The following is a 27,451-nucleotide window of genomic DNA, read 5'->3' as shown; positions in this document are numbered from 1 at the left end:
ATGCAGGTGCGATTTTGTTACATGCATAGGACTGCATCGTGGTCAACTCAAGTGAGCTGAGATTCTAACACAGGCCAGCTAAGTCTAAAAGTCACGCATTTACTCCTTAGACTGCTCTGATTGGCCCTTTTCATGCCTGGCTCTTGTCGATTCTCCCAGGAGCTGTGTCTTTTCAGTTCCACAGCTCTCCTTGCTCTTTCTTGTCTCTGATGCTCTACTGGAACACTTTGCCCTGGCACCTTCCTTGAGTATTTTCAAAACTAAATTCCTGTAAGTGGTATTGTTACATTGTCAGTGGGACAGGCTTTTAACCAAATGGCTTGACAGGGCTGATTGCCAACACCTGGACATTTTAAATTACCAATGTGAAAATCAGGGAAATAGCTCTCTGCTTGTTTTGCGTTTTGGTGACTATTGGTAATGGTTTTCTGTTTTGATGTATTTAATCTGTGGTAGTGCCTTCTCTGCCACTGTGTTGGGCGGGAATCTGATTTTGTTCTTTGGTTAGAGAGCCAAGCTGACCAGAGGTTAGGCATTTTAGGATAACTATCTCAGCTCAATAGGAAAGCCTGCCCTGCCCGCGGTTGAGTCTGAGGGTGACAGAGCAACGGCCCAAAGTGGGCAAGGGGTGGCCAAACAGGAGCGGCCTCCGACGTCATTGTTGCGCGCCGCTTCCGGTCTGGAGCTTTGTAGTGGGGCTGGAGCAGAGGCTGCCGTGAACCCCCGAAACCTCCCATCAGCACACCGTGCCATCCCTCGAATCCGCCAGGCCGAGTGTCCCACCCGCGCCCGGGACCATGGCCACTGACTCATGGGCCCTCGCGGTCGACGAGCAGGAAGCAGCGGCCGAGTCGGTGAGTTGGCTTCAGCCCTGAAAGGATCAAGGGACTAGTTATGGCTGGGTATTTGATCCCTGCGAAAGGATGCTTCCTAGGTTGATTAGAGCCAGGATGGGGTGGTGGGAGGATAGGGATGGAGCCCGGACCCCGAGCTGGCTTTGTTTACGCAGCCGCCTCCGCGTTACGTAAGTACAGGTGAGTGCTCCTATCGCTAAAGTGGTCAGCCGCCTGTCAGTCTTCCTGGAACAGGAATGATCATAGTTTACACTCATCACCCTAGATTGTGTTTTGTTTGTTTGCTTTTAATTGAAATAAAACATGGTCTTGCTAGGTTTCCCAGGCTGGTCTGGAACTCCTGGCCTCAGGCAATCTTCCTAAATAGCCATTTTAGGTGTCATTTTCCACCTCTGCATTCAGAGCTTCTTTGGCTCAGGGACCATGTCTTTGCTCATAGTTGTCTGCTTACACAGTGATGAATGATGGACCCAGTAGGTCTGGCAGTCAGCAATTCCTTTTCTCACCCGCTTCACTTTGTTCTTTTTTCTGGGCGTGACACATGGTAAGCAAGATATGTATTAAACACTACTGCATAGAATTAATTTCTCCCAAGGAAACATTTTAAATTTTAGTAGGCTTTGAACCTACTTCTTTTAGTACTTATTTCTATGACTTCCTCAAGAATGAGAACTTTGTCTTTTATTTTTTATAGCTGATTAAAAAGTAAGTTGTGTATACACATCATTTAAAGGCCAAGTGATTTTAAAAACAATGGTTCCTGCCATTTTTTTCCTCCCCAGAGGTAACTCCTTATTTGTGGAAACAGGGTCACACTCTGTTGCCCTGGCTGGGGTGCAGTGGAGTGATCTTGGCTCACTACAATCTCTGTCTCCTGGGCTCAAGCCATATCTTCCCACCTCAGCCTCCTGTGTAACTGGGACTGCAGGCATGTACCACTATGCCTAATTTTTTTGTTTTTTTTTTTTGGTAGAGATGGGGTCTTGCCATGTTGCCCAGGCTGGTCTCGGCCTCCTGGGTGCAAGTGATCTATGTACCTCAGCTTCCCAAAGTACTGGAATTACAGGTGTGAGCCACCATGCCCGGCCTCTTTTTTTTTCTTTCTTCATATATATTTTTTGAGAGAGCATCTCGCTCTGTCACCTAGGCTGGAGTGTATTAGCACAATCTTTTGCTAACTAAAACCTTGGTCTTCCAGGCTCAAGTGATCCTCCCACTTCAGCCTCCTGAGTAGCCAGGACTACAAGCATGTGCCACCATGCGCAGCTAACTTTTTAATTTTTTGTGAAGATGAGGTCTCACTATATTACCCAGGTTGGTCTCGACCTCCTGGGCTCAAGCCAAGCTCCGACCTTGGCCTCCCAGTGTTGGGATTACATGCGTGAGCCACTTCGCCTGGACTTTTACTTTTCTATAATATTTATTTTACTTGGATTTTTTTTTTTTTTCAGAGTCTCACTCTGTAGCCCAGGCTGGGGTACAGTGGCGCGATCTCCTCTCACTGCAACCCCCACCTCCCAGGTCCTGGTTCAAGCAATTCTCCTGCCTCAGCCTCCCAAGTAGCTGGGATTAAAGGCAGATGCCACCATGCCCAATTAATTTTTTGTAGTTTTAGTAGAGACGGGGTTTTGTCATGTTGGCCAGGCTGGTCTCGAAATCCTGACCTCATGATCCACCTGCCTTAGCCTCCCAAAGTGCTGGGATTACAGGCATGAGCCACTGTGCCAGGCCACTTGGAATTCTTAATTGCCTCACGTTTTTGCTTTTTTTTTTTTTTTCTTAGTTATCAATTCAACCCCAAACTCTCTTCCAGTTGTCTAAGTTTAATCTCAGGATGCTTAGACTCATCAAATATTCTAACAATTCTATTTCTCCCAGGCCTTTTAGGTCTGCTTCAAATTGGACTAGTTACTCCTGTCTTTAGAGCACAGTTCATATTGAAGGATAGAGGGGAACAGAGCAAATTTCCCTTCAGCCTCATTCTGCAGATTTCTTCTTCCTTTCTCTTGTCTTTTGGTTCTCCTGGATTCCTTCCTTTCTATACCCCCACTCTTCATCTCTCTTATTACTTATTTTAGTGCAGTCATCTGTCAGCTTTCTGGAGGTGTATGGGAAGTAAATTACCTTAAGAATATTGAATGTCTTAAAAAAATCTTATTTTGCCCTGTAATTTGGATGATAGTTTAGCTGGGTATAGAATTGTAGGTTGAAAATTATTTTCTTGCCAAATTTTAAAAGTATTGTTCCATTGCCTTCTAGATTTCTGTATTTGTTGTTGCAATGTTTGAGACCATCCTGATTCTTGATATGACTTGTTTTCCCCTTTCTAATTCTGGAGAATCTTCTGTTTGTCTTAAATATTCAGAAAATTCATGGTGACATGTCTTGGTATGGGTGTATTTTCATCCATATTACTGGCTCCTGGGTATGGGTACTTTCAATCTGAAAAACTCTTATTCTTCAGTTATGAGAACTTTCCTTGAATAATTTCATTGTTGATTTCTTCTCCTTTTGTTTTTTCTTAATTCCCTGTTTTCCAGAGCTCGCTCGCTCGCTCTCTCTTTTTTTTTTTTTTTTAAGACAGGATCTCTCTGTGTTGCCCAGTCTGGAGTACAGTAGCTATTCACAGGCACAATCATAGTGTACTACAACCTTGAACTCCTGGGCTCAAGGGATCCTCCTGCCTCAGCCTCCCTAGTAGCTCGGACTCCTGGTGTATACCACTGCATGGCTTTTCCCAGAACTCTTATTAGATGAATGTTAGATCTGTTGGATTGGCCCTTTAATTTTTTTTTTTTTTTTTTTTTTTGGCGGTGGGGGATGAAGTTTCACTCTTGTCCCCCATGCTGGAGTGCAAAGGCTTGATCTTGGCTCACTGCAACATCTGCCTCTTGAGTTCAAGTGATTCTCCTGCCTCAGCCTCCCTAGTAGCTGGGATTACAGGCATGCACCACCATGCCCGGCTAATTTTTGTATTTTCAGTAGAGACGGGGTTTAACCATGTTGGCCAGGCTGGTCTCAAACTCCTGACCTCAAGTGATCGGCCTGCCTCGGCCTCCCAAAGTGCTAGGATTACAGGCATGAGGCAACGGTGCCCAGCCAGCCCTTTAATTTTTTAAAAGTCAGGCTTGTGGAGGTATAATTTACATAGAGTAAAATTAAACTTTGTTAGTTAACAGTTGAATATATTTTGACAAAAGCATACAGTTGCTGTAACCACCACCACAGTTAACACATAAATCATCTCTACAAAGAACTACAGCTTCTTATAGTTCGCTCCCACTTTTCACCCTTCTCTGGCAACTGCTGATATGTTTTCTGTCATTATAGTTTTGCCTTTTCCAAGATGTCATAAAATGGAACCATATCATATGTAACCTTTTGAAAAGTCTGGCTGCTTCCACTTAGTAGTATGGATTTGGAATTCAACCAAGTTGCATGTATCGTAGTCTTTTGCTTTTATTGCTGAGTAGAATTGCATTGTGGATACACACAGTTTGCTTATTCTTCTGTTGATGGCCTCTTGGGTATTTTTCAGTCTGAGACAATTATGAAGAAAGCTACTCTATAAATTAAGGTACAGATTTTTGTATGGACATATGTTTGGATTTCTCTTGGGTACAGTCAATACTGAAGAGTAGGATTTACTGCATTATGTGGTGTGTAACTTTATATGCAAAACTGTTTTCCAAAGTGTACCATTTTGAATTCCCAATAGCAGTGGATGAGAGCTTCAAATTCCCCACATGCAGCACAGAATTGTCACAGTTTCTTTCATTCTTTTTTTTTTGAGACGGAGTTTCGCTCTTGTTACCCAGGCTGGAGTGCAATGGCGCGATCTCGGCTCACCGCAACCTCCACCTCCTGGGTTCAGGCAATTCTCCTGCCTCAGCCTCCTGAGTAGCTGGGATTACAGGCACGCGCCACCATGCCCAGCTAATTTTTTGTATTTTTAGTAGAGACGGGGTTTCACCATGTTGACCAGGATGGTCTTAATCTCTTGACCTCATGATCCACCCGCCTCGGCCTCCCAAAGTGCTGGGATTACAGGCCTGAGTCACTGCGCGCGGCCAGTTTCTTTCATTCTAATAGGTACATGATGGTGCCTTATTGTGGTTTTAACTTACATATCTCCCTAATGACTAATGATGTTGAAAATCTTTCATGTGCTTATTTGCCATCTATGTAACTTCTTTGAAGTGGCTTTTCAAATCTTTTGCCCATTTTTAAAGTAGGATTGTAAAATAAAAAAATAAAATAAAGTAGGATTGTTTTTGTTTTTAGTTGGGAAGGTTCTTCATATATTCTGCATAGAAGTTCTTTTTTTTTTTTTTTTTTTTTTTTTTTTTTCTGATACAGGGTCTCACTCTGTCACCAAGGCTAGAGTGCAGTGGCACGACCTTGGCTCACTGAAACATCCACCCGCTGGGCTCAAGGGATCCTCCCACCCAGCCACCAGAGAACTGAGAACACAGTCATGCGCCACCTCTGGCTAATGTTTGTATTTCTTGTAAAGACAGGGTTTTGCCATATTGCCCAGGCTGGTCTTGAACTCCTGGGTTCAAGCAATCCACCCACCTTGGCCTCCCAGAGTGCTGGGATGGATAACAGGCATGATAAATACTTTATCGGATATGTTTTGCATATATTCTTCCAAACTACAACTTGTCTTTTTTCAACAATACTTTTCAAATAATAGACATTTTCAATTTTGATTAACCTAATTTGTCAGTTTTTAAATGATTAGTTCTTTTTGTGTTCTTTTAGTTTTCTTTTTCTTCTATTTTTCATCTTTGTCTCTTTTTTTTTCTTTTTTTCTATATTTCCTGGGAAATTTTCTCAACTACTGTCTAGTGTATTTCATTTTCACTTCTACTATCATGTTTTTAATTTCAGGAACTTTTTTCTTCTTCCTTTACTGTTCCTTTTTTACAGACAATACCCTGTACTGCTTTCATGGTCATAACATCCTCATCATTTGGAGGATATTTTTATTCTTCTCTCTGCCCAGTTTCTGTTTCATGTGCAGCGTGTTTTATCTACATATTTCCGTGTCTACTTTTTCATGATGACTATTTCTCAGATGTCTATAATCCTTGCTTGGCCATTCATATTTAGAAGTGGGTGACTACAAAGATAAGTGGAAGCTCTAAACCCATGAGTGGGACTTGTCTATTCTGACCTTAACTGTGTATCTTTAGCGGCCCATATCAGTGTCCTGAGAACTTTCCCAGTTCTGGCCAGATTTTGCAGAGAGGGATCCTCTAATCTCCTGCCTAGATGGTGGAGGTCTGACTCAGTGTTCTGGAATCTAGGGTAGAGAAAAGGGTGAGGGAGGTCTCAGCACTCAGAACACCTACTTCCACTTAATGCTCCTGTTTTCATTATGTCATCCCCTCCCTTAACTGTGGCCCTTATCCATCTGAGCATTTCTCAGGCCTAACCTGGCAGGCATTGTTAAATGAGTAAAGGAACTGTGTAGTTTGTTATTCTGTTACATGGCTCTGTTGCAAAGAAACCTTCGACCATTCACTCTCAATATGTACATATCTATTTAGCAATCACATACTTTACTGTTTTGTTATTTACTAAATATATTATGTACGTTGTCAAGCAAATACAAAATAAAGGCTGAGATAAAAATGAAATAACACTTTCCTGTGTTTCCTTGTGCTGGCTTCATATTTTTATTAGCCAATATCTCAAGGCACAGTATACACTTAGAAAAAAATGACATCATTAGTCAGCATAGAGATAAATCTGTATTTCAAGTAGTTCTGAGAGATTTTTAATTAAAAAAATTATTTTTTATTATTTTTGAGAGTTTTAACTATTTTAACTAACTTCTTGTTAGGTCAGTTTTTTTTTTTAATTATTGTTGTGGTTGTTGTTGTTGTTATTTTTGAGATAGGATCTAACTTTGTCACCCAGGCTGGAGTGCAGTGGTATGTTTGTGGCTCACTGCACCCTCGACCTCCCAGGCTCATGCAGTCCTCCCTACCTCAGCCCTGAAAGTAGCTGGGACTACAGGTGTGCACTACCACACCTGGCAAATTTTTGTACTTTTTGTAGAAATAGGGTTTCACCATGTTGCTCAGGCCAGTCTTGAGTTCCTGGGCTCAAGCAATCCACCTGCCTCGGCCTCCCAAAGTGCTGGGATTACAGGCATGAGCCACGGGCCTGGCCATTCACGTCAGGTTAAATTGTCATTGTTTTAACCTATTAGTGTGCCTAAGAGGGTTTGTTGGGAGTGGTAGCTTTGTCATTTTCTTTTTGGCTTGAGTTTGCGTCACAGAACTATCTTTCAGATAGAACAGAAACTCATAATTATCCAGTGATAATAAAAACTCAGGTGTAAAATGATTAACTCCTGCTGTTTTTAGCAGGCCCAAACCAGCCATTTTATTAACCTTACAACAACAAATTCCTGCATTTTATGAAACAGAATTTTGGAACCCTATTATTAGGACATTAAAGGGTACAGTTCACTGACTTTTTGTCTATTCAGAGGTGTGTAGCTTATATCACAGTCAATTTTAGAACATTTTCATCACCTCAAAAGCAAACTCTACATATTAGCAATCACTCCCTGCTTCCCTCCAAACTCCCCAGCTCTAGGCAACCACTAATCTACTTTCTGTCTCTTTAGATTTGCCTCTTTTAAACATTTCATATAAATGGAATCATGGTATGTGATCCTTTGTGACTGGCTTATTTTACTTAGTATAATGAACTAAGGTTCATTAGTTGTAGCATGTTATCAGTACTTTATTGTTGCTAAATAATATTCCATTGTATAAATATACCAGATTTTATTTATCCATTCATCAACTTCTGGACATTTGGATTATTTCTACTTTTTAGCTACTATTAATAATGTTGCTTTTGATCAATTAATGTACAAGTTTTTGTGTGGATGTATAGTTTCAATACTTGGGTATATATCTAGAAGTGGAACTGCTAGATTATATAGTAGCTCTGTGTTTAACTTGTGAGGAATGGCCAGGATGTTTTCCAAAGAAGCTGCATCATTAATCTTTAAGATTAGTATTTTCTTTGAGGTTACATATTTAGTATTGTCTATGAATGGCACTTTTTAAAAATTTTTTTGGAGACAGAGTCTCGCAGTGCTATTCTGGAGTGCAGTGGCACCATCTAGGCTTACTGCAACCTCCACTTCCCGGGTTCAAGCGATTCTCATGCCTCAACCTCCTAAGTAGGTAGGACTACAAGCACATGCCACCATGCCCAGCTAATTTTTGTATTTCAGTAGAGACAGGGTTTCATCATGTTGCCCACACTGGTCTCAAACACGTGCGCTCAGGCAATCCACCCACCTCGGCCTCCCAAAGTACTAGGATTACAGGCGTGAGCCACCACACCTGGTTGTATGTATATATATGTGTGTGTATGTGTGTGTATATATGTGTGTGTGTGTGTATATATATACGTACACATATATACACACATATACATATATATACACATACACACACATATATATACACATATATACACACATACACACAGACAAGCATAAAAATATACATATTATATATGTATTTTTTTGAGATGGAGTTTTGCTCTTGTTGCCCAGGCTGGAGTACAATGGCATGATCTCAAATCATCCACAACCTCTGCCTCCCAGGTTCAAGTGATTTTCCTGCCTCAGTCTCCTGAGTACCTGGGATTACAGGCATACACCACCATGCCTGGATAATTTTGTATTTTTAGTAGAGATGGGATTTCTCCATGTTGGTCAGGCTAGTCTCTAACTCCCGACCTCAGGTGATCTGCCCACCTCAGCCTCCCAAATTGCTGGGATTATAGGCGTGAGCCACTGTGCCTGGCGTGTGTGTGTGTGTGTATATATTTTTTTTAATAGAGATGGGGTTTCACTCTGTCACCCGGGCTGGAATGTAGTGGCAAGATCATAGCACACTGTAACCTGGAACTCCTGTGCTCAAGCAATCTTCCCACCTCAGCCTTCCTGGTAGCTGGAACTACAGGCACATGCCACCATGCCCTGCTAATATTTTTTACTTATTTTATTTTAAAATGTATTTAAATTTATTATTTATTTATTTTACTTATTTATTTTCTTTGACACAGAGTCTCACTCTTTTGCCCAGGCTGGAGTGCAATGTCACAATCTTGGCTTACTGCAACTTCTGCCTTCTGGGTTCTAGTGATTCTCCTGCCTCAGCCTCCCAAGTAGCTGGGATTAAAGGTGCCACTATGCCTGGCTAATTTTTTTGCACTTTTAAAGTAGAGGACAGGGTTTCACCATGTCAGGCTGGTCTCGAACTCCTGACCTCAGGTGATCCACCCACCTCGGCCTCCCAAGGTGCTGGGATTACAGGCATGAGCCACCGTGCCTGGCCTATTTATTTTTTAGGAGGTGGGGGTCTTGCTTTTTTGCCCAGGCTGGTCTTGAACTCCTTGAGTTCAAGGGATCTTCCCTCCTCAGCATCCAAAAATGCTGGGATTAAAGGCACAAGCCATTGTGTCCTGCCGATATGTTTATTTTTCATCTTTATAGAGGTGGAGTCTCACTATGTTGCCCAGACTCGTCTCAAACTCCTGGCCTCAAGTGATCCTCCCACTTCAGCTTGGCCCTCTTTTTCAATTTAGAGGCCAAAGACTGATGAGTAGGACTTTCTAAATCTCCTACCTCACAATTTTGCCTAAAATGATCCCTATTCAGGATGGTTCATTTACCATTAAATGTTTCTTCTTCTTTCCTCCCCCTCCCCCTCCCCCTCCTCCTTTCTTCTTCCTTTTTCTTTTCTTTTTCTTTTTTTTTTTTTTTGGCGGGGGACGGAGTTTCGCTCTCGTTACCCAGGCTGGAGTGCAATGGCGCGATCTCGGCTCACCGCAACCTCCACCTCCTGGGTTCAGGCAATTCTCCTGCCTCAGCTTCCTGAGTAGCTGGGATTACAGGCACGCACCACCATGCCCAGCTAATGTTTTGTATTTTTAGTAGAGACGGGGTTTCACCGTGTTGACCAGGATGGTCTCTATCTCTTGACCTTGTGATCCACCCGCCTCGGCCTCCCAAAGTGCTGGGATTACAGGCTTGAGCCACCGCGCCCGGCCCTTTTTCTTTCTTTCTTCTTCTTCCTTCTCTTCTTCTTCCTTCTTCTTCTTTCTTCTTCTTCCTTCTTCCTCTCTTCTTCTCCTTTCTTCTTTCTCCTTCTCCTTCTTCTTCCTTCTCCTTCTTCCTTCTTCTTCCCTCCTCCTCCTCTTCCCCCCCCCTCCTCCCTTTTCTTGTTCTTCTGCTTCTGCTGCCACTGCCGCCTCCTCCTCCTCCTCCTTCTCCTCCTCCTCCTTCTTCTTCTTCCTTCTTCTCTTCTCCTTCTTCCTTCTTCTTCCTCTTCTTTTCCTTCTTCCTTCTCTTTCTTCTTTCTCCTTTTCCTTCTCCTTCTTCCTTCTCCTTCTTCCTTTCTTCTTCTTCCCTCCTCCTCCTCCTCCTCCTCTTCCCCCCTCCTCCCCTTTTTCTTGTTCTTCTGCTGCCGCTGCCTCTTCCTCCTCCTCCTCCTTCTTCTTTCTTTCTCCTTCTCCTCCTTCTCCTTCTTCTCCCTTCCTTCTTCTTCTTCTTCTTTTTTTTTTTTTTTTTGAGACAGAGTTTAGCTCTTGTTGCCCAGGCTGGAATGCAGTGGCATGATCTCAGCTCACTGCATCCTCCGCCTCCCAAGTTCAAGCAATTCTCCTGCCTCAGCCTCACAAGTAGCTGGGATTATAGGCATGTGCCACTATGCCTGGCTAATTTTTTGTATTTTTAGTAGAGATGGGGTTTCTCCGTGTTGGTCAGGTTAGTCTCAAACTCCCAATCTCAGGTGATCCGCCTTCCTCAACCTCCCAAAGTGCTGGGACTACAGACGTGAGCTACCATGCCCAGCCTCTTCCTTCTTATGTTTCAAGAATCTGTTCTCAAGTAGCTTTTGAATAAAATGAAGTGTAACTGAATAGTTCTCAATTATTTTGACATCTTAAAAACTAAAATATTAACGGCACTTAAAATTCTGGCTATTATAAAAGTAGGGCTTTGAGCAATTTGGAAATGGTGGGAGTTTTTGTCTATTTGTCTGGCTTGCCTTTTCATTAGTTTTCTTGATTTCAAAATGGTTTCCAATCAAGTTGCAAGAAAAATTGTTTTTTTCTTTTGATTCAAATAAATAGAGCAAAGAAAGGTATCTGAACTAACTCTTTCAACGTAAGTTTCAGCAGTCAGTTCCCTGACACTAAGGTGGGTAATGCAAACTTTAGTGCTGCTTTTATGTTGTAGGCTTTGAGATCCTTACAGCCAAGTAAAGACTGTGTAGCTTGTAGATTCTACGAGAACCTCATCAGAATTCTGATACATTGTAATCAAAAGGACATCTATTACTTTTATTTATAGTGTTGCTACCACCTTTTCCTATACATTTCATTTTACTCTGTTAACTTTGAGTTGAACAATGTATCAACAAAAGAATGTTAGCCCAGTGTGGTGGCAGACACCAGTAGTCCCAACTGCTTGGAAGGGTGAGGCAGGAGGATCCTTGATCCTATGAAGTTGAGACTGCAATGAGCCATGATAATGCCACTACACTCCAGCCTGGGCAACAGAGTGAGACTCAGTCTGAAAAAAAATAAATAAGTAAAAATAATTTTTAAAAAATGATCCTTTCATTGTTGTATGTTCTTTTATTGTTGAATATTAAAAATATTAAAAATATGGGCCAGATGTGGTGGCTCACGCCTGGAATCCCAGCAGTTTGGGAGGCCAAGGCCGGTGGATCACCTGAGGTCAGAAGTTCAAGACCAACCTGGCCAACATGGTGAATTCCTGTCTCCACTAAAAAGTCAAAAAAATTAGCCAGGCATGGTGGCAGGTACCTCTAATCCCAGCTACTGGGAGGCTGAGGCAGGAGAATCACTTGAACCCAGGAGGTGGAGGTTGCATTGAGCTGATATTGTGCCACTGCACTCCAGCCTGGGCAACTGAGGCTCCGTCTAAAAAAAATAAAAATAAAATTAGCCAGGCGTGATGGTGCATGCCTGTAATCCCAGCTACTTGCGAGGCTGTAGCAGGAGAATCGCTTAAACCTAGGAGGCAGAGGTTGCAGTGAGCCGAGATTCCACCATTACACTCTAGCCTGGGCAACAAGAGCAAAACTCCGTCTCAAAAAATAAACAAAAAGAAAATGGTAATGGTTATTTCTAACTCATTTATACCTCATTAACTCGTTTAAACTTCAGGTCTCTGTCATTTATTTTAGATAGTAATTATTACCATAGGAATGAGTACTGTTAACTTTACTCCTGTACACTTGCTATTAAAAAAAAAAAAAAGTTTTTTTTGAGACAGGGTCTTGTTGTCATCCAGGCTGGAGTGCAGTGGCATCTTCATGCTCACTTCATCCTTGACTTCCCAGGCTCCAGAAATTTTCCCACCTCAGCCTCCCGAGTAGTTGGGGCTACAGAAGTATGCCACCACGACTGGCTAGTTTTTGTATTTTTGTAGAGATGGGGTTTTGCCACGTTGCCCAGGCTGGTCTGAAACTCCTGAGCTCAAGCAGTCCACCCACCTCAGCTCCCAAAGTGCTAAGATTAGCAGCATGAACCACAGCGCCCAGCCTCTCTTTCTCTTTTTAACAGCCCTGAGTACTAGACCAGGTTAATTGGCAGGATGTGAGCAGTCTATTTATTTATTTATTTACTTAGAGGTGGAGTTTCACTCTTGTCGCCCAGGCTGGAGTGCAGTGGCACGATCTCAGCTCACTGCAGCCTCCACTTCCCAAGTTCAAGCGATTCTCCTGCCTCAACCTCCCGAGAAGCTAGAATTGCAGGCATGTGCCATCACCCCCAGCTAATTTTTGTATTTTCAGTAGAGATGCTGTTTCGCCATGTCAGTCAGGCTGGTCTCGAACTCCTGGCCTCAAGTGATCCACCTGTCTCAGCCTCCCAAAGTGCTGGGATTACAGGCGTGAGCCACTGCTCCCAGTTGTTTGTTGTTTTTTTTTATTTTTACTTTTTTTTAAGTTCTGGGGTAGATGTGCAGGACATGCAGGTTTGTTACATAGGTAAAATGTGCCATGGGGGTTTGCCGCACCTATCAAACCATCACCTAGGTATTAAGCCCAGCATGCTATCCCCAACTACCCTCCCCCATTGTGTGTTCTTTATCCTTCAGAATTAGTGAATGATTTTTACTGCTTTATAATTTCTTTTTTTTTTTTCAATTGGCCTTCTCCAGTTGAATGATTTCCTTTTTGTTAATTTCCTTTTTTCTGATCTCTCCACTGTGTTCCCTTTCTGCTTCCTCTCTCCCAGTACCAAAGCAAAAAGACAACAGAAACTTCCGATCCATTTCCGTGAAGAGAAATGGGGCTCCTCCATTCCCAACAAACCACTCATTAAAACATTTTTTTGTTTTCCCCTGTCTACTGTCTTTCCCTTTTCCCCTGTTCTTGAACTTAGAAGGACAGCAGAAATGCAGCCTGATGCAGTGGTTTACATTTCTAATCCCAGCACTTGGAGAGGCTGAGGCTGGAGGATCACTTGAGCCCAGGAGCTCAACACCAGCCTGAGCAACACAGTAAGATTCTTACTCTACAATAAATAAAAGATTAGCTGGGCAGGCCAGGTGCAGTGGCTCATGCCTGTAATCCCAGCACTTTGGGAGGCTGCAGTGGGCAATCACAAGGTCAAGAGATCGAGACCATCCTGGCCAACATGGTGAAACTCTGTCTCTACTAAAAATACGAAAATTAGCTGGGCATGGTGGCATGTGCCTGTAATCTCACTTACTCCAGAGATTGAGACAGGAGAATCGCTTGAACCCGTGAGGCAGAGGTTGCAGTGAACCGAGATCGTACCACTGGACTCCAGCCTGGCAACAGAGTAAGACTCTGTCCCCACCCCCCCGCCAAAAAAAAATTAGCCAGGCATGGTGGTGAGCTCCTGTAGTCCTGGCTACTTGGGAGGTTGAGGTGGGAGGACTGCCTGAGCCTCAGGAGGTTGAAGCTTCAGTGAGCCATGATCATGCCACTGCACCACTCTAACCTGGGCAACAGAGTGAGACCCTGTCTGCAGAAAAAAAAGAAAGAACTGTTAGGTTGTGATTTTCTTTTTTTTTTTTTAATTTTTATTAGATGATGCCTTGCTTGATATTTTGTGATTAGGGTTAGCTTTAGCTTGAAGGGTTACTTACTCACGCCAGAGTTTCCATTTAATCCCTGTGCTGTGGTCCGAGACTTCTGAATGCTTTCTGACCTTTAAAAAAAAAAATTTTTTTTAAATAAAAATTTACAACTAGAGCACTTAGTTTGCTCTGTGCTACATCCAAAAACTAAAAATAGTCTACTACTCTGGGCATATTTCCTGTAGGGTAGCCCTGCTCCTCAAGGAGCAGTAAAAAATGAAACAATCCCTGTCAGGAAAGTATATGCATTCTAATAGGGGAGATAAGACCTGCTAGGATATCTCTAATGTACAGTATTCGATCAAAGTCTTAATAATTCATTCTTTGAAATGTCTCTGCTCTGCCTCTTCCTTTCTATTCTCACTTCACCCCAGTGGGTATTTTGATTACACAGTGTGTCACAATGCACCAGGCCATTCCCAACTACATCAGACACCAGCAAAAGGTGACTTGAATATGAGTCTGCACATCAGCACGCTGTGGTCTTATGTCTTGAAAGTTGCAGCATGACTGATGCCTACCCACACATGCTTTTCTTCTTTTTCTTTTCTTTTTTTTTTTTTTTGAGACGGAGTTTCGCTCTTGTTACCCAGGCTGGAGTGCAGTGGCTCAATCTCGACTCACTGTATCCTCTGCTTCCTGGGTTCAAGCGATTCTCACCTCAGCCTTCCAAGTAGCTGGGACTATAGGCAAGTGCCTATAGTCACCCAGCTAATTTTAGTATTTTTAGTAGAAACAGGGTTTCACCATGTTGGCCAGGATGGTCTCAATCTCTTGACCTGGTTATCTGCCCGCCTCGGCCTCCCAAAGTGCTGGCAAGTGCCACCACACCTGGCCTCACAGATGCTTTTTGTTGCAGTCCTCCTTTCCCAGTTCTCCAAATTATGACTGCATTTTCAAAATCTCTTTAAATTTCCTTGTTTGAAATATGATTTGGAATGGAGCCATTCCCCCCGACACACACACACCAAAGAAATATGAGAGAATGACAACTCTAATAATATGCTACAGAGAGTTTATAATCAGGGCATTAAGCAAACTCACAAATTATATTTCTCTCCTAGAATTGTAAGTAGAAGGTACAGATTTGGAGCATTTTTTCCACTGATGTATTTATGAGAAATGTTGTTTATTCTCATCAGACATTTAGTAAACAGAACAACCTAATGAATTGGTCCTAATGAATATACCTTGAGAATGGCTGTTTTATCCCCAGCTTGATTAGGGAGGCTCTGTTGATACCAAATCTTTTAAGTGGTTTTCCTGATACTTTCCCCCTCCCCCATATTCTCCATTTAGTTGAGCAACTTGCATCTTAAGGAAGAGAAAATCAAATCAGATGCCAATGGTAAGTAACTAACAGCTAGTTTGAAAACAAATGTGATTTCCTTCAGTATTTCTGTTTTGGCATAACAGCTGTCTGGAAAGAAAAAAAACTATTTGTACTAGGCAGGGCATTGGCAGATACTGGTAACCATTTGATTTGTGAACCAACAAACTGGATTATGTGACCAAAGTGTTTTAATTTTTTTATGTTTATTTGTTTACTTTTTAAGAGACAGGGTCTTGCTCTGTTGCCCAGGCCGGAGTGTAGTAGTGCTATCATGGTTCACTGGAGCCTCAACCTCCCAGACTCAAGTGATCCTCCGCCTCAGCCTTCTGAGTAGCTGGGACTACTGGCACAACCCACTATGCCCAACTAATTTTTTATTTTTGATTTTTTGTAGAGATGAGATCTCCCTATGTTACCCAGGTTGGTTTCTAATTCCTGGGCTCAAGCAGTCCTCCCACCTCAGCCTCCCAAAGTGTTGGGATTACAGGAGTGAGCTACTACATCTGGCTTCAAAGTGTTTTTAATATAAGAATGAGGATTGCACACTGACAGCAAGGGAGGGGGTGAAAAAAATGAGGATACTTAAGTGGGACTAATTACTAACCATGGGACTATACTGACAAAGACTAATTTTTTTCTTAATGTTCTTCAATTTGGGATGAGATAGACAAAGTATGAGCAACCTGACAGTTTATTTATTCTTAAATCATATTTATCAAAAATTTAAGATTTCCATTAAATTACTGTTGATATACTTAATATTACAGGAAGTAAATGTAACATCTGCCTTTCTCAAAATTCACTTAAAATCTTTTTTGTGTGATTTTTGTATAACCATAGTATCATTCGACTATAGATTTTATGAATCATTTATAGGCTGGGTATAATGGCTCACACCTGTAATCCCAGCACTTTGGGAAGCTGAGGCCGACGGATTATCGGAGGTCAAGAGTTCAAAACCAGCTTGACCAACATGGTGAAACCCTGTCTCTACTAAAAATACAAAAATTTGCTGGGTGTGGTGGTGCACACCTATAATCCTAGCTATTCAAGATACTGAGACAGTGGAATCTCTTGAATCCGGGAGGCAGAGGTTGCAGTGAGCCAAGATCGCACCACTACACTCCACCCTGGCCAAGAGTGAGACTCTGTCTCAAATAAAGAAAAACAAATTTATATACATGAATATTTTTTGTTGGTCTTGGTGCTCATTTGTTATATACATGAATCTGAATGGCATCAGTGTGTTCACATATTGATAAAATACAATTTGCATAGATATTCCTCTTTTGAGCATCAAGGTAGTTTTCCGATCACTAATCGCTCTAATAATCTTTCTATAATATTTCAGAAGTACTGATTCAATGAGGGAAATACTAGATATTGAGGTACGGGGAGGAGACCTAGAGTAGGAAAGAATAGAAATATGAACATCAGTGTTTTACATCTTTGTTTATTTAGGGATAATAAAATGTTTTTTATCAGTGCCTCGGTTTCCTCATTTATTTTTTGCTCCCCAGGCCTTTACAAAAACTTCTAGTGTCATAGAATTTGAATTGTGTCAGCTGTTGGGTATCGGATGTGATTCTGAATGATGGCCACTTTGTGTCTGCTAAAGGTGCTGTTGTCAAGACCAGTGCCAACGCAGAGAAGACAGATGAAGAAGAGAAAGGTAACACAGCCATGGAGCTTTATATAATAACAAGCTTCTGCATTCTAAGAAAGTGGATTGTTGTCTTCAAGAAACTTGCTACATACAATGGTAAAAACAAGGTTAAGCAAACAAAAAAAAGAAAAAGAAAAGAAAGTGGATTGTTATGAAGCTTCGTTTTTATACCCAGTTTGGCTTGACTAATAGGAGATACAGTGCTAGCATAAAAGTTCATTATAGTCAGTAGGCGAAGGAATTCTAATGGTTTACATTTAAAGAAATTTTACATTGAACAACTGAACAGTTGAACAGGGTGTTATAAAAGAAATTTTAAGTTGCCTCTCTATTGTTCAATAAAATTAAGCTTAATGATGTTTTGATATATTTGACATGGATGATGAGATCAACTTATAAAATATTAAGGTATAGACTTTAATTCCTAATTTTTTTCGTTGTTGTGATATGTTAATTACTTTAGATTTATATGGAGTGCAAACTGGGGAGTAAATATGTGGGTCTGGATAGGAGGAATAGATAACTGCAGGTAAAGAGGGCTGTTAGAATATGGAGAAGAATATGAGGCTTAAATGAGTCGTGTGAGTATCATAACCTTTTTTTTTTAAAATAAACTATTTTAATTTATAAGTCAAAACTATAATGTACCTTGAATTTGAATGATCAGTAGTTTTTTTTTTTTTTTTTAAGACGGGGTTTCACCATGTTGGTCAGGCTGGTCTTAAACTCCCGGCCTCAGGTGATCCGCCTGCCTTGGCCTCCAAAGTGCTTGGATTACAGGTGTGAGCCACCACGCCCGACCTAGTACATTATTATTTAAAACACAAATGGCAACTGAATTCGAGTAAACACCTGGTAGGTTTCAAAGACTTTTAAAATTCTTTGCTTTTGCCAGGCACGGTGGCTCACGCCTGTAATCCCAGCACTTTGGGAGGCCGAGGTGGGCAGATCACGAGGTCAAGAGATCGAGACCATCCTGGCCAACATGGTGAAACCCCGTCTCTACTAAAACTATAAAAAAATTAGCTGGGCATGGTGGCGCGTGCCTGTAATCCCAGCTACTCAGGAGGCTGAGGCAGGAGAATTGCCTGAACTCAGGAGGCGGAGGTTGCGGTGAGCCGAGATCGTGCCATTGCACTCCAGCCTGGGTAACAAGAGCGAAACTCCGTCTAAAAAAAAAAAAAAAAAATTAGCTGGGCGTGGTGGCGCAAGCCTGTAGTCCCAGCTACTCGGGAGGCTGAGGCAGGAGAATTGCTTGAACCCAGGAGTGCAGTGAGCTGACATTGCGCCACTGCACTCCAGCCTGGTGCCTGATGACAGAGAGAGACTCTGTCTCAAAAAAAAAAATTCTTTGCTTTTTTTTCCTGACAGAGGATAGAGCTGCCCAGTCCTTACTCAACAAGCTGATCAGAAGCAACCTTGTCGATAACACAAACCAAGTGGAAGTCCTACAGCGGGATCCAAACTCCCCCCTGTACTCGGTGAAGTCTTTTGAAGAGCTTCGGCTGTGAGTATTTATTCACTTCCTGACTCTTACCTTTGCACTGAAATAGAGATCTTAGGCCTGTTATAGATATCTTTTTACTTTTTATCACAACAGAACAGTTTTAGCTAACCAAGTTTTTTTTTTTTTTGGGACAGAATCTTGCTCTGTCCTCTGTCACCTGGGCTTGGAGTACTGGAGTGCAGTAGCACGATCTCGGCTCACTGCCACCTCTGCTCCCAGGTTAAACCAATTTTCCTCCCTCAGCCTCCTGAGTAGCTGGGATTACAGGCGTGCACCACCACACCTGGCTAAGTTTTGTATTTTTAGTAGAAATGGGGTTTCACCATGTTGGCCAGGCTGGTCTCAATCTGCTGACCTCATGATCCATTGGCCTTGGCCTCCCAAAGTGCTGGGATTACAGGCATGAGCTACTGTGCCCAGCCGCTGCCCAAATTTTATAAAAGAATTTAGCTGGGTGCAGTGGTGCACACCTCCAGTCCCCGCACTTTTGGAGGCCAAAGTGAGAGGATCACTTGAGGCCAGGAGTTCCAGACCAGCCTGGGCAACAGAGCAAGACCAGACTCCATCTAAAAAATATAAATAAATACTTTAGGTGTTTGGGATATTTAGTAAAATTTCCAGATGATCTATAAAAGTTTTAGTTGTATTAACATGTATTCAGCACAGCTCAATTATTGTTGATTACAGACTATGTATAGGCCAGGCACAGTAGCTCACACCTGTAATCCCAGCACTTTGAGTGGCTGAGGCAGGCAGACCACTTGAGGTCAGGAGTTCAAGACCAATGTGGCCAACATGGTGAAACCCTGTCTCTACTGAAAATACAAAAATTAGTGGGGCATGGTGACATGCACCCATAATCACAGCTACTCGGGAAGCTTGAGGCACAAGAATTGCTTGAACCTGGGAGGCAGAGGTTGCAGTGAGCTGAGACTGCACCACTGCACTGCAGCCTGGGCAATAAGCAAGACTCTGTCTGAAAAACAAACAAAAATCTATGTGTAAACAGTAAAAGAGAAAAATCTTCCAGATACTTTGCTGCTTTCCTCAACCAAAGAGACTGTGACTTTCATCTTTAACTGTTTTTCTAGGAAACCACAGCTTCTCCAAGGAGTCTATGCCATGGGTTTCAATCGTCCATCCAAGATACAAGAGAATGCATTGCCACTGATGCTCGCTGAGCCGTATGTGTCCTGTTACAATCCATTTCATTTTAGATTTCCCATTTTTAAATTGAAAATATTAGAAGAGACCAGCATTATCACTAGAATTATCTAGTACCTTTCATCATTAACAAATATTTATTGAGTGCCTGGTATGTAACAGATACTATGCTAGGCAGTTATATACATTAGTCAACACAACAGACCAAAATTCATGCCCACAGGAGCTTACATTCTAGTTTGAAATGTAGATAATTCATTTTTATTAAAATATAACAGGTAATAAATTACAAATGTTAATGCTGCTGAATAGTATACTTAAAAGTGGGTAAAAGAGCAAATGTTATATATTTTTTACTTCAATTAAAAATAATAAATTTTGGCTGGGTGCAGAGGCTGACGCCTGTAATCCCCACATTTTGAGAGGCCAGGGCAGGCAGATCACTTGAGATCAGGAGTTCAAGACCAGCCTGGCCAACATGGTAAAACCCCACTCTACTAAAAATACAAAAACTAGCCAGGTGTGATGGCAGGCACTTGTAGTCCCAGCTACTCAGGAAGCTGAGACGAGAATCGCTTGAACCTGGGAGGTGGAGGTTGCAGTGAGCCAAGATTGCACCACTGGACTCTAGCCTGGGCAACAGAGTGAGACTGTCTCCAAAAAAAAATTATTATAATAAATTTTGGCCAGGCAGGGTGGCTTATGCCTGTTATCCCAGGAATTGGGGAGGCCAAGGCAGGCAGATGGCTTGAGTCCAGGAGTTTGGGACCAGCCTGGGAAGCATTGTAAGACTTCATCTGTATTAAAAGGCAAAAATAAAAAAGAAATTAAATGTACAACACTTTATTCTAACTACAAAGGGCAACAGATGTTTTGATAGGGAATCTATTTTTCTTTTCTTTTTTTTTTTTTTACTTTTTTCGGAGAACATGCCAAGTAAGGGAATCTATTTTTCTTCTTTTTTTCCCCAACCTATATAAGCACTGAGAGACAGGGAATCTAGATGTTTAAACAGAAATAGAATCAAGAGTTACCACTGTGGCGGCCAGATGCAGTGGCTCACACCTGTAATCCCTGCACTCTGAGAGGCTGAAGCGAGCATATCACTCGAGGTCAGGAGTTCGAGACCAGCCTGGCCAACATGGTGAAACCCATCTCTACAAACAAACAAACAAAAAAAGCCAGGCACTATGGTGCATGCCTGTAGTCCCACTACTCAGGAGGCTGAGGCACAAGAATTGCTTGAAACCTGAGAGGTGGCGGTTGCAGTGAACTGAGATCATGCCACTGCACTCCAGCCTGGGCAACAGAGTGAGACCATGTCTCCAAACAAACAAACAAAGAAGAGTCACCATCACCTCAGGCACAAGGAACAGCTTATTTTTGTCAGATTTTAAAATTCCACTTGTGGCTGGGGGTCTTCCCCCATGACTTCACTTTTAGTTCAAGTTTCTTCTGTTTTTTTTTTTTTTTTTTAATCCTGCTGGAAGACCTCATTTTCCTTGTCCATCTCTTTGGCCTGCTGCTGCTGCTTTTTTTTTTTGAGACAGGGTCTTGCTCTGTCACCGGGGTTGGAATGCAGTGGCACAGTCTCAGATCACTGCAGACTGCAACCTCCACCCTCTACCTCCTGGGCTCAAGGGATCCTCACACCTCAGACTCCCAAGTAGCTGGGACTACAGGTATGTACCACCATGTCCAGTTAATGTTTGTATCTTTTGTAGAGACAGGGTTTCAGTATTTTGCCCAGCTGGTCTCAAACTCCTAGGCTGAAGAAATCCACCCACCTCAACCTCCCAAAGTGCTGAGATTGTAGGCATGAGCCACCACACCTAGGCTGGAGTGCAGTGGTGTGATCTCAGCTCACTGCAACCTCCACCTCCCAGGTTCAAGCGATTCTCCTGCCTCAGCCTCCCAAATAGCTGGGACTATAGGTACCTGCCACCATGCCCAGCTAATTTTATGTATTTTTAGGAGTGGCAGGGTTTCACCATGTTGGCCACACTGGTCTCAAACTCCTGACCTCAAGTGATGCACCCACCTTGGCCTCCCAAAGTGCTGAGATTACAGGTGTAAGCTACCATGCCCAGCCTTGCCTGCTTCTTGAGCTGCTTCAGAGGCTGCTGCTTGCCACCTTCAAGGCAAGACTTGGTTCTTGCCACTGTTGCTCCCTACCCTGCCACCAAAACCTACATCTTGTTTTTTTTTAGGCATTTCAAGGTAGATAACACTTTTAAATCAAGTGGTTATGGTAGGATCTCCTGAAGTAGGTGATAGCTGGGCAAAGACTTGATGGAGAGAAAGGAATTAGTATGTTACCTGGGGACAGCTGTCCCAAGCAGAGTACAGCCAATGCACAAGCCCTAAGAAAGAGCATGGCTGGCCTCTTCCCTGAGCAGCACTGGGGCCGTGTGCTGGAGCGAAGTAAGGGAGAGAGAGTAGTAAGAAATGACAGCTGAGGTGTAATGGGGAGCAGATCATGCAGGACCCTGTATGCCATTATGAGGCTTTCAACTTGTACTTTGAATGAAATGAGGAATGATTGGAAGGTTTTTGAGCAGAGAAGTAACATGAGCTGACTCACATTTTAAAAGAATCAGTAGACCCACTGCGGTGGCTCACACCTATAATCCCAGCACTCTGGGAGGCTGAAGGAAAAGGATCACTTGAGCCCAGGAGGTCGAGGCTGCAGTGGGCCAAGTTGATCAGGCTGCACTGCATTCCAGCCTGGTCAACAGAGTGAGACCTCATTTCAAAATAATTAAAAAAAAAAGATGTGGAGTGCCTCAAATCCCACAGAAAACCTTCTTTCTATAGTGCTTTGTTCTTGTGAAGCTGGAGTATGTAACTGCTATACTCTCATCCAAGGTCTCTTTCCATACATGAATTTTTAATACTGATTTTTTTAAACTTTATTAATTAAAAGATTACTTGATATTTAAGCTCCTAACCAGTTTGTTTCTTGTTCAGCCCACAGAACTTAATTGCCCAATCTCAGTCTGGTACTGGCAAAACAGCTGCCTTTGTGCTGGCCATGCTTAGCCAAGTAGAACCTACAAACAAATACCCCCAGGTAAGGACTTGGGAATTTAGGTTTAGAAGGGGATTTCCATTTGATGGATTAAAAGCCAAGCTATGGGCCAGGCACAGTGGCTCATGCCTGTATTTCCAGCACTTTGGGAGGTCAAGGAGGGCGGATCACCTGAGGTCAGGAGTTCTAGACCAGCCTGACCAACATGGTGAAAACCTGTCTGTATTAAAAATAAACAATTAGCCAGACATGGAGGCTGAAGCAAGAGAATCACTTGAACCTGAGAGGCACTGGTTGCAGTGAGCTGAGATCACACCATTGCACTCCAGCCTGGACCAAAAGATCAAAACTCTGTCTCAAAAAAATAGAAGCCAGGCTATGAATAATTTTTACACAAACTAAACTCCTTAAATTGAGCACAAATAATATGGTATATCTTCCAGTGGCAACAAAAATCCTGTTTCCTTTTCCATGAGCCAGTTCTGGGATACTTCATACAGGCTTGGCTCCTTTAGTTGCAGGAAAACCTGTTTCATCTGCAACTGTCATCCATTAGAAAGTTCTGAGAGCTTTCTGAGTAAGTGAAAAGAAAGCTAATGCCAATTGGAACTTTAGATCCTTGCTTGTGGGTGGGTTTTTGTATTTCAGTGGCTGGTATCTGTTTTCACGTGTCTTTACCCAGCCAGAGTTCTGACCCCTAAGAATTCTAGCTATGACTTTGTAGCTTAAAGAATCAAATGGTGGCCAGGTGCAGTGGCATGTGCCTGTTGTGCCAGCTACTAGGGAGGCTGGGTGGGCAGATCATTTGAGCCCAGGAGTTCTGGGCTGTAGTGTACTATGCCAATCGGGTGTCCGCACTAAGTTTGGCGTCAGTATGGTGACCTTCTGGGAGCGGGGGACCACCAGGTTGCCTAAGGAGGGGTGAACCAGCCCAGGTCGGAAACAGAGCAGGTCAAAACTCCTGTGCTGATCAATAGTGGGATCACGCCTGTGAACAGCCACTGCACTCCAGCCTGGGCAACATAGTGAGACCCTGTCTCAAGAAACAAACAAAAAAACAAAGAATCAAATGGTATACACTTTAATGTACATATTCTTTCCTTCAGCTTCAGCTGGAGGAGTGGCTGAGTCCTACTGGTAATTCCCCTTTGCAAAAGAGCTATTGTCTTGAATTTGCACTCTGCATTCTTTCCCTGCCAGTGTCTATGCCTCTCCCCAACATACGAGCTCGCCCTCCAAACAGGAAAAGTGATTGAACAAATGGGCAAATTTTACCCTGCACTGAAGTTAGCTTATGCTGTTCGAGGCAATAAATGTGAGTATGTGAATGTGATCCTAGATCATTAACCTAATTCTTTTTATTTTGAAATGTTTTAAAACATACCCAATAGCTAAAATAATACAATACACACATGTATTTTCTCCACCTAGATTCAAAAACCTAACATTTTGCCATATTTGCTTTATATATACACATGTATATATTTTTGTCAAACCATTTGTAAGTAAACTGCAGATATGCATCTCATGAGACATTCTTTGGCATTCCTGTGGATACCCTTATCACAACCAGGAAAATTGATTTCCTAGAATAACTAATATCCAGTCAATTTTTATTCCTCCCCAGCTGTCCCCAAAGTGTTCCTTTATGGCCGTTTGGTTTCTGAACCAAGATCAAGTCAGCGTTCAGTGTTTAGACATTGCACTTGGTTGTTGTACTTTGTTTCTTTCGATTTAGCTAGAATTGTCCTCCTACCTTTTTCTCTCCCTATTACATTTAACGTTTTGCAAGACCAGACCAGTTGCTTTTCAAAGAGTCTGCATTCTAGATGTGTTTATTTTTATTTATTTTAGAAACAGGGTCTTGCTCTGTTGCCCAGGCTGGAGTGCAGTGTTGTGCAATCATACCTCAGTGAAGCCTAAAACTCCTGGTCTCAAGCAATTCTCTCACGTGGGCCTCCCTAATAGCTAGGATGACAGGTGGACATCACTGCACCCAATGTTTTTTAATTAATTTGTTTTAATTTTATTTATTTATTTATTTATTTTTAGATAGAGTCTCCCTCTGTAGCCCAGGCTGGAGTACAGTGGTGTAATCTTGGCTCACTGCAGCCTCCATCTCTCGGGTTCAAGCAGTTCTCCTGCCTCAGCCTCCCAGGTAGCTGGGATTATAGACACCACCACCATGCCTGGCTAATTTTTGTATTTTTAGTAGAGACAGGGTTTTGCCATGTTGGCCAGGCTGGTCTTGAACTCCTAACCTCACGTGATCAGCCCATCTTGGCTTCCCAAAGTACTAGGATTACAGGCATGAGCCTCTGTGCCCGGCTGCAACCAGCTAATTTTCTAAAAATATTCTTTTGTAGGGCAGGTGCGGTGGCTAACGCCTGTAATCCCAGCACTTTGGGAGGTCAAGACGGGTGGATCACATGGTCAGGAGATGGAGACCATCCTGGCCAACACAGTGAAACTCTGTCTCTTAAAAAAAATTTTTTTTTTCTACACTAGTTTGTTTTACAACTAATATTATTATTATTATTATTATTTTTTTTTTTTGAGACAGAGTTTCACTCATGTTACCCAGGCTGGAGTGCAATGGCGCGATCTCGGCTCACCGCAACCACCGCCTCCTGGGTTCAGGCAATTCTCCTGCCTCAGCCTCCTGAGTAGCTGGGATTACACCACCATGCCCAGCTAATTTTTTTTGTATTTTTAGTAGAGACGGGGTTTCACCATGTTGACCAGGATGGTCTCGATCTCTTGACCTCGTGATCCACCCGCCTCGGCCTCCCAAAGTGCTGGGATTACAGGCTTGAGCCACCGCGCCCGGCCTACAACTAATATTATTTAAGTAATTTTAAAAGTGTTGTTGCCCAGGCATGGTGGCTCACACCTGTAGTCTCAGAACTTTGGGAGGCCGAGCCAAGTGGCTCATTTGAAGGTCAGGAGTTTGAGACACGCCTGACCAACATGGAAAAACCCTGTCTCTACTAAAAATACCAAAAAATTAGCCAGGCACGGTGGCACACACGTATAATCCCAGCTACTCAGGAGGCTGAGGCAGGAGAATCGCTTTAACCTGTGAGGGGGTTACAGTGAAGCAGGATCACACCACTGCACTCCAGTCTGGGTGACAGAGTAAGACTCTGTCTCAAGAAAAAAAAAAAGTGTTGCTAGAGGTTTGGTTGCATTTTATGAATCTCTGAAATAAATGTGACTTTATGACTTGCAGAAATCAAGTCTACATACAATGTCCTAATGCCAACTTGAAGCCAACTTTACTTGCAAAGTAAATTACATAATGAAACTTATTGGAAAATAATCATTTAAAATTTTCCAATTTGGATTTAAGTTAAAAGGGCAGATAAACAGAGTTTCCCTCATTGCCCAGGCTGAAGTGCAGCAATGCAGTCCTGGCTCACTGCAACCTCTGCCTCCTGGGCTCAAGTGATTCTTGCGTCTCACTTTCCTGAGTAGCTGGGATTACAGGCGTGCACCACCACGCCTTGCACCACAACGTAAAAGCAACTGACATATTTGAAATAGATGACAGGATAGCTGAGGGGGCAGAGTGTATTAGAAAGATAAGAACTGTGAAAGAGTCTGCCTAAGAGGAAGTGTCCTAGTCTAGGTAGAACATTGTTGGCAAAAAAAATAATAACATTAAAGATCAGGAGACCAGGCATGGTGGCTTACACCTGTAAGCCAAGCACTTTGGAGGCCAAGGCGGGCGGATCACCTGAGGTTGGTAGTTCAAGACCAGCCTGACCAACATGGTGAAACCCTGTCTTAAAAAATTTAAAAAAATAAAAAAAAATCGGGTACTTCAGAGAGAATTGTATGATTATAGAGGAGAACAATGTCACTGAAGAAGTTTCATCTTCTAATTGTTTATATCCTTACTATCTATGCCTTTTCAGAATTTTTTTTCTAATTTTTGAACTTTTGTGGGTACATAGTAGGTGTGTATGTTTATGGGGTACATGAGATGTTTGATACAGCTGCAGTGAGCCATGACTGTGTCTCTGCACTCTAGTCTGGGCAACAGAGTGACACCCTGTCTCTAAATAAATAAATAAACAAACATAAAGAGTTGGATGATGTTGAATGATAGGAGGAAGCAGAAGGGAACTGATGCTTATTCAAGGTTTGCTGTGTGGGATTTGATCCTGAACACAGTGCACTGAGATAGGTGGCATCTGGCCACTTCACAGCAGAAGAAACCAAGGCTGAAGGGAACACTCATGTGTGTTTTGACATCTGGAAATAACTTGTTCTCCTAGTCCTAGAAGGATGGGCAGAGCTTTGATTTCCAGAGCGGGCTTTGCCTTTGAAATACCCATGAAAGTCACCTGGGTCTCCACAGTGGAAAGAGGCCAGAAGATCAGTGAGCAGATTGTCATTGGCACCCCTGGGACCGTGCTGGACTGGTGCTCCAAGCTCAAGTTCATTGATCCCAAGAAAATCAAGGTGTTTGTTCTGGATGAGGCTGACGTCATGATAGCCACTCAGGGCCACCAGGATCAGAGCATCCGCATCCAGAGGTAGGGATCTCGAGGGCAGAGGACTTCTCAGCCTCCTCTTCGGCAGCGTCTTCTCCCTTTACTTCAGACGCCTCCTCTGGCTTCTGCTGGGTCTTGGCTCTGGCATTCTCAGCAGCATTTGTTTGACGGGCCATTTCCATGTCAGCACCGACCACAGTCCCTC

General features: G+C 42.7%; 1 protein-coding gene across 7 annotated transcripts in view; it reads left to right on the top strand.

Moving 5' to 3' along the window:
- Positions 1–564: 564 nt before the first annotated feature.
- The window catches only part of LOC116555334 (ATP-dependent RNA helicase DDX19B), a 30,236-nt gene continuing 3,349 nt past the window's right edge, over positions 565–27,451 (top strand). For 2 of the 7 annotated variants that reach the window (XR_004270483.1, XM_032283856.1), the window contains exons 1-8: positions 565–854; positions 15,343–15,391; positions 16,995–17,048; positions 18,414–18,549; positions 19,641–19,733; positions 22,684–22,786; positions 23,945–24,059; positions 27,111–27,288. Coding sequence is in view for 6 of the 7 variants with exons in the window: in XM_032283856.1 (XP_032139747.1) it covers positions 798–854; positions 15,343–15,391; positions 16,995–17,048; positions 18,414–18,549; positions 19,641–19,733; positions 22,684–22,786; positions 23,945–24,059; positions 27,111–27,288 (785 nt within the window). In the remaining variant the exon portion in view is untranslated. Of the gene's footprint in view, positions 855–15,342; positions 15,392–16,896; positions 17,049–18,413; positions 18,550–19,640; positions 19,734–22,683; positions 22,787–23,944; positions 24,060–27,110; positions 27,289–27,451 lie in introns of all 7 variants that reach the window. The other 5 variants (XM_032283860.1, XM_032283857.1, XM_032283861.1 and 2 more) reach the window with 5 other exon arrangements.

The sequence above is a fragment of the Sapajus apella genome, unplaced genomic scaffold (assembly GCF_009761245.1).
Source record: "Sapajus apella isolate SASKATOON/1434 unplaced genomic scaffold, GSC_monkey_1.0 scaffold15, whole genome shotgun sequence".
In the NCBI taxonomy this organism is placed as follows: Eukaryota; Metazoa; Chordata; class Mammalia; order Primates; family Cebidae; genus Sapajus; species Sapajus apella.
The sequence above is the reverse complement of the archived record's forward strand: the minus strand, read 5'-3'. Positions and strand labels throughout refer to the sequence as shown.